The sequence below is a fragment of the Schistocerca gregaria genome, chromosome 7 (assembly GCF_023897955.1).
Source record: "Schistocerca gregaria isolate iqSchGreg1 chromosome 7, iqSchGreg1.2, whole genome shotgun sequence".
Taxonomy (NCBI): domain Eukaryota; kingdom Metazoa; phylum Arthropoda; class Insecta; order Orthoptera; family Acrididae; genus Schistocerca; species Schistocerca gregaria.
In genome coordinates, this window is record NC_064926.1 from 110,710,349 (window position 1) to 110,716,348 (window position 6,000).

The window sequence follows — 6,000 nt, forward strand, 5'->3', positions numbered from 1 at the left end:
CCAACAGCATATTGAATTCCTGCATTACCGATGGAGGGCGCCACGAACTTGTAGGTCATTTTCAGCCAGGTGTCTGGATACTTTTGATCACTTAGTGTATGAATGTCCACACATCCGCGCTGTCTACCACCTAAGTAACGCAACGTGGCAGGTAATAAATGACCATGCTCAATGGGATTCACATCTGTAGTATTTGAGGTCCACTCAGTGCAATGAAACTCGCAAACCAGTCGAGTGTTTCTCAAGGAGCACCAAAAAAATTTTCCCGCATGCAACATCGGCCACTGACATTAATATGCAGGCTTCCGCAGTCAGCGTCAGCTGCGTTAAATTCGTTCTGAGTGTACTGCCACGCCATCTTATAAAATGCTTAAAATATCAAAATAAACTGACGTTTCGGCTGAGTTGCAATGGCCTTCCTCAGGAAAAAGACTACCCTAAGGAAGGTTGAAGTCGGCCGAAACTTCGGTTTGTTTTAATATTTTATAAGAAGACAGAGCTGCATACACCGAGCCCGCATCTCGTGGTCGTGAGGTAGCGTTCTCGCTTCCCGCACCCGAGTTCCCGGGTTCGGTTCCCGGCGGGATCAGGGATTTTCTCTGCCTCGTGATGGCTGGGTGTCGTGTGTTGTCCTTAGGTTAGTTAGGTTTAAGTAGTTCTAAGTTCTAGGGGACTGACGACCATAGATGTTAAGTCCCATAGTGCTCAGAGCCATTTTTTGCATACACCGAGAAGGGTTTTACTGAGATGAATCGCTGCTCTGTGATGTGAAAACTGCGTTTGATAGATCCTAATTTCATCTATATAACGCCAGAAATGCTCAAAGACATCAGGTGAGTGGAGTAAAACCGAGTCTCTGTCAGAAAGCACTCGATTTACCAAACAGCAACCCTTCCAACCTGCATCTTTTTAGTGGAAGGCAAAGTATTTTCGCTGGTAAGCTCTCCTTATTAGCAGAGGCTAAAATTCGTCTTCTAGAACAGTATCCCAGTGCGAGACCGTGTCGCCTTATACATTTTGTGGCATGCTCTCCGTGTAGTGGTATTTGGGAATCATTGTATTCGGCGCTGATCTCCACAGCTGTTGTGCCGGAGGTTCATGGCCTCCCTCGATACCAAATTTGTTGTGACAAACGTCGGTGTCAAACAGATGCAGACGTTGGTACATTTTTCATTGCTGTTATTTGTGTGACATCAAAAAAATTCTTTCACTGTAACACTTGAAAGATGACGACCCATTGTTCACACCACCATTCACCCCTCCTTAGTAACGTAGTCCATGCAGTGCCATTGCAGCCATCTCGGCTACGAAGCGAGCGATCAGGACGAGTAATCGGAGGTATGACATGGAATGACAGTTTGTTTGCCGCTGGCAATAACAGTTGTGACATCAGATGTTTTTCTGTATCGATGAGAACGGCAGGTAGTCATGGCCAGGGCGACAAAAAATGAAAGAAACAGCCATAGACTCTTCCAGGAAAGCATCCATGCTTCTATAACAGCGTGACCGCTTTGCTTGTGAACGCAGGCTGTGGCACCTCGTCATAACTCGGCTCAAGAATGCCACGTGGCCTCCATCAGGACTATCGCCAGCCAACGGTCTGCATTCCGCAGGCATATTGTCCACCTAGGGCGTGCAACCGACAGAGCTGTATGGTTTGTTCTCGAGAGGAGTATATTACGAGTACGTGAGAACGAAATCAACATCATTCCATCTGACTCAGAACACCCCTAAGCCCATAAACTGTCTTCTTCCATTTTAGTATTCATCGAGTACTGGTTACTCCATTAACATCTGAGAGTTTACGAGATGAGATTCAATTAATTAAATCTAGAGCCACCAATAACGGCTATAATCCCTCAGTAGTTCACAGCATTTTGGATGAGAAAACCTTTAAGAAATGTGCCACAAAGGTGATAGTAAACGAGAAGATATGGATAGGAAAAGATGCTTTATTTCCATACCGTTCCCAGGTAATATTTCGTATAAAATTAGAGGACTTTCTAAGAAATACAGCTGCAATATGTCTATTTCAACTAATAAAATCTTCAGAGGAAAGTTGAGAGACAACTTAGGAGGTAAAGAAGATCCATCTTCACAATCGGGAGTTATAAGATAAAATGTATTGAACGCCCACGTCAGACGGGAAGGGCAATTAAAATTAGGTACAAGGGACATTTACTAGGCAAAGAGGGTATTAACATTCATGGCTCCACATACGTCGAACTTCTCGTTCAATGAGGAAATTATCCTAATAATTTGGAACATACAGTTATTTTAAGTAGAGAGGAGAAGGGATAAAGATTGGCTTTATTGGAAGAATTTCAAATGTTTAAACACAGTTTCAATAATAAGGATTCAATTTTCAACGACCAACTGAAATTTTTTAAAAAAAAAGTCCTTCGATATTTTTCGTCCTGCGCTCGAATTAATATAATTATTACATCGGGCTTCTATATTGTTTCCTGAATGCCAAACTCTTCATAAGCGCTCCCAATAAAAATGTACATGTCTGCATAATCACACATTTGTCATGTAATTTTCATAAGCCTAGATGTCCTATTGTAACAATTTTTTATGCTTTCTGTCACTCACTGTCTTCAGAATTTGTGTTATAAAAATGTTTCGGTTTTAGCATGTGGTATAATTACATCAGCTATTTTCTGCGGCTATAGACCACTGGGTGTATCAGCGACATCTAGGCGCAGTATTCTCAATTTCTGTCCACTCACGAATGTTGCTCCGTCAACTGTATGTTTATCCGTTACTGGTGACACACGCCACATCTAATATATGTATTACTTTACGTATGACAAAGCAGACGGCTGTTTTTACGATTGTAAATTTTCCCTATGACTAAGCCTATTGGCAGCACATCGCTATAAGCATGTAAAAGGAAAGTTGTTGCTTATTTCAGTAATTAGTAGCGTTTGGTCTTTTTGAAACATATCAGTGCCCATGTTAGACACTTTGCCAGTCGACCACTCTACTGTGTTTTTGCAGGTGGCCATTCAGTATGCATTTGTGATAACAAGCGGACATATTTTCAATGTTTGTTTCATAACCACCACTATATGTATGTTGTGTTTTTATAAAATCCAAATTTTTTGAACGTTGCATTTTTCTGTATATACGTATTTCTCTGTAATAACACTTATTTAGAAGGTCCATTACCTTCCACAATTGGTGGCTCTTTCTATTCCATATGTTACATTTGTGCAGTTGCTGCTGCAACCAAGCTTAAGATTCAAAAGGAAGAACGTATGAATTAGATTAACACAAGGGTGGAAACTCTCAATGTTCAGCTGTGACCTGATAATATAAATATTGAGATAAAACTGAATAATATAAAAAGATTGTGGAGTTGATTAGTATAAGAATATTGGCTACTGACTACTGAGCAACAGAGGCAAAAATATTATAAGAACCGAAAATTGACTACCACAAATGAGCAAGAATGAGAAATAAGAAATAGTATAAACATGAAAGTAAGTGTAACAGAGATATAAGAACAAAAGGAACTGAAGTAGTGCGGAAATGTAATGAAGGAAGAGCATTGGCAAAAATGTGTTCATGGCAACCCCACGTTAGCTCTTCTGAGGTAGTCTTGGCGTTCTTTATGATATCAGTGCTATTCATAAAACTGAACGAACAATTCGTCTTCTTCGTTGTAGACTTCGCCTTCAACCATTCCACAGATTAAATATAGAGGGGCAAGTCCTTGGACATTGGTGCACCAAGAAATATGACCATGTCTGGCGATCCACCTTCTGGGGAATTTTATCTTTGGATTATGTCACGTGACGCCTATAATGTACAGGGTCGCCTTCAAGGTGGCAGAAGATCATGAACAGCAAGAGTACCAACACACTTTCTTGAGGTAAACCTAAAGTTACTTCCCCATATGTCGGCGACTCTTCATCCAAGATAACATTTTCTTCCTCCCTAGCAACAAATACTCAGTCCAGTCATAATCGTTGGCCTTAAACAGCTTTTTTCAGATAATACTGTAAAAGTATACGGCAAGAAGGGTAGTGTCTGAAGGCGACATTGGTAACGGAGGTGAAAGGAGTAACGTTAAATGTGATTTGATCATCTTTTAAACAAATTACTTTGTGACAGTCTACATTTAAATCTACATCCATACTCTGCAAGCCACCTGACAGTGGGTGGCGGAGGGTGCCTTGAGTACCTCTATCGGTTCTCCCTTTTATTCCAGTCTCGTATTGTTCGTGGAAAGAAGGACTGTCGGTATGCCTCTGTGTGGGCTCTAATCTCTCTGATTTTATCATGGTCTCTTCGCGAGATATACGTAGGAGGGAACAATATACTGCTTGACTCCTCTGTGAAGGTATGTTCTCGAAACTTCAACAAAAGCCCGTACCGAGCTACTGAGCGCCTCTACTGCAGAGTTTTCCACTGGAGTTTATTTATCGTCTCCGGAACGTTTTAGCGATTACTAAATGATCCTGTAACGAAGCGCGCTGCTATCCGTTGGATCTCCTCTATCTCTTCTATCAACCCTATCTGGTACGGATCCCACAGTGCTGAGCAGTATTCAAGCAGTGGGGGAAGAAGCGTACTGTAACCTACTTCCTTTGTTTTCGGATTGCATTTCCTTAGGATTCTTCAAATGAATCTCAGTCTGGCATCTGCTGTACTGACGATTAATTTCATTAGATCATTCCATTTTAAATCACTCCTAATGCGTACTCCCAGATAATTTATGAAATTAACTGCTTCCAGTTGCTGACCTGCTATATTGTAGCTACATGATAAGGGATCTTTCTTACTATGTATTCGCAGCACATTACACTTGTCTACATTGAGATTCAATTGCCATTCCCTGCAGCATGCGTCAATTCGCTCCAGATCCTCCTGCATTTCAGTACAATTTTCCATTGTTACAACCTCTCGATATACCACAGCATCACCTGCAAAGAGCCTCAGTGAACTTCCGATGTCATCCACAAGGTCATTTATGTATATTGTGAATAGCAACGGTCCTATGACACCCCCCTGCGGCACACCTGAAATCACTCTTACTTCGGAAGACTTCTCTCCATTGAGAATGACATGCTGCGTTTTGTTATCTAGGAACTCTTCAATCCAATCACACAATTGGTCGGATAGTCCATATGCCCATACTTTGTTCATTAAACGACTGTGTGGAACTGTATCGAACGCCTTGCGGAAGTCAAGAAACACGGCATCTACCTGTGTCTATGGCCCTCTAAGTCTCGTGGACGAATAGCGCGAGCTGGGTTTCACACGATCGTCTTTTTCGAAACCCATGCTGATTCCTACAGAGCAGATTTCTAGTCTCCAGAAAAGTCATTATACTCGAATATACTACGCGTTCCAAAATTCTACAACTGATCGACGTTAGAGATATAGGTCTGTAGTTATGCACATCTGTTCGACGTCCCTTCTTGAAAACGGGGATGACCTGTGCCCTTTTCCAATCCTTTGGAACGCTACGCTCTTCTACTAGAGACCTACAGTACAGCGCTGCAAGAAGGGGGGCAAGTTCCTTCGCGTACTCTATGTAAAATCGAACTGAGAGAGCAATCTTATCTCGAAGGAGCTGATAGTGGCGTAGCGAGTGGTGCTCTTGACTATAAGGCTGCTGCCGCTACTCACCTGCTGGCTCCATCATGGCGGCCACCGCACAGAACTTCCCGCAGCGCCCACCGTCCGCCTTTATACCGGGCGCCAGAGGCGCGCGGGCGCTGGCGGTGACGCGACAGCACGAGCTGGCTGTGCTGTGGCGGCGCTCGCTGCTTCAACACAGCGGCCGTGTGTGTGTTGTTGCAACGAACTGAGACACGGGGGCGATCCGGAATGCAACCTCCTTCAGGCTGCAATTTAAGTACTACAGCACTGCGGGCAAATACAATGAGGTGACGGTACACCTCTTACTGTCTTGTCGTGCCTGGTGTAGCAACTCGACGCGGCATGGACTCAACAAGTCACTGGAAGTACCCCGGCAGAAACATT

At 43.0% G+C, this 6,000-nt stretch overlaps 1 protein-coding gene across 1 annotated transcript in view; it reads right to left on the minus strand.

Moving 5' to 3' along the window:
• LOC126281683 (myogenesis-regulating glycosidase-like) overlaps positions 1 to 5,686 on the minus strand; it is a 96,145-nt gene extending 90,459 nt beyond the window's left edge. The window contains exon 1 of the mRNA XM_049980849.1: positions 5,644 to 5,686. Within this exon, the coding sequence (XP_049836806.1) occupies positions 5,644 to 5,659 (16 nt within the window). The 5' untranslated portion in view covers positions 5,660 to 5,686. The remainder of the gene's footprint in view (positions 1 to 5,643) is intronic.
• Between the last annotated feature and the right edge of the window lie 314 nt (positions 5,687 to 6,000).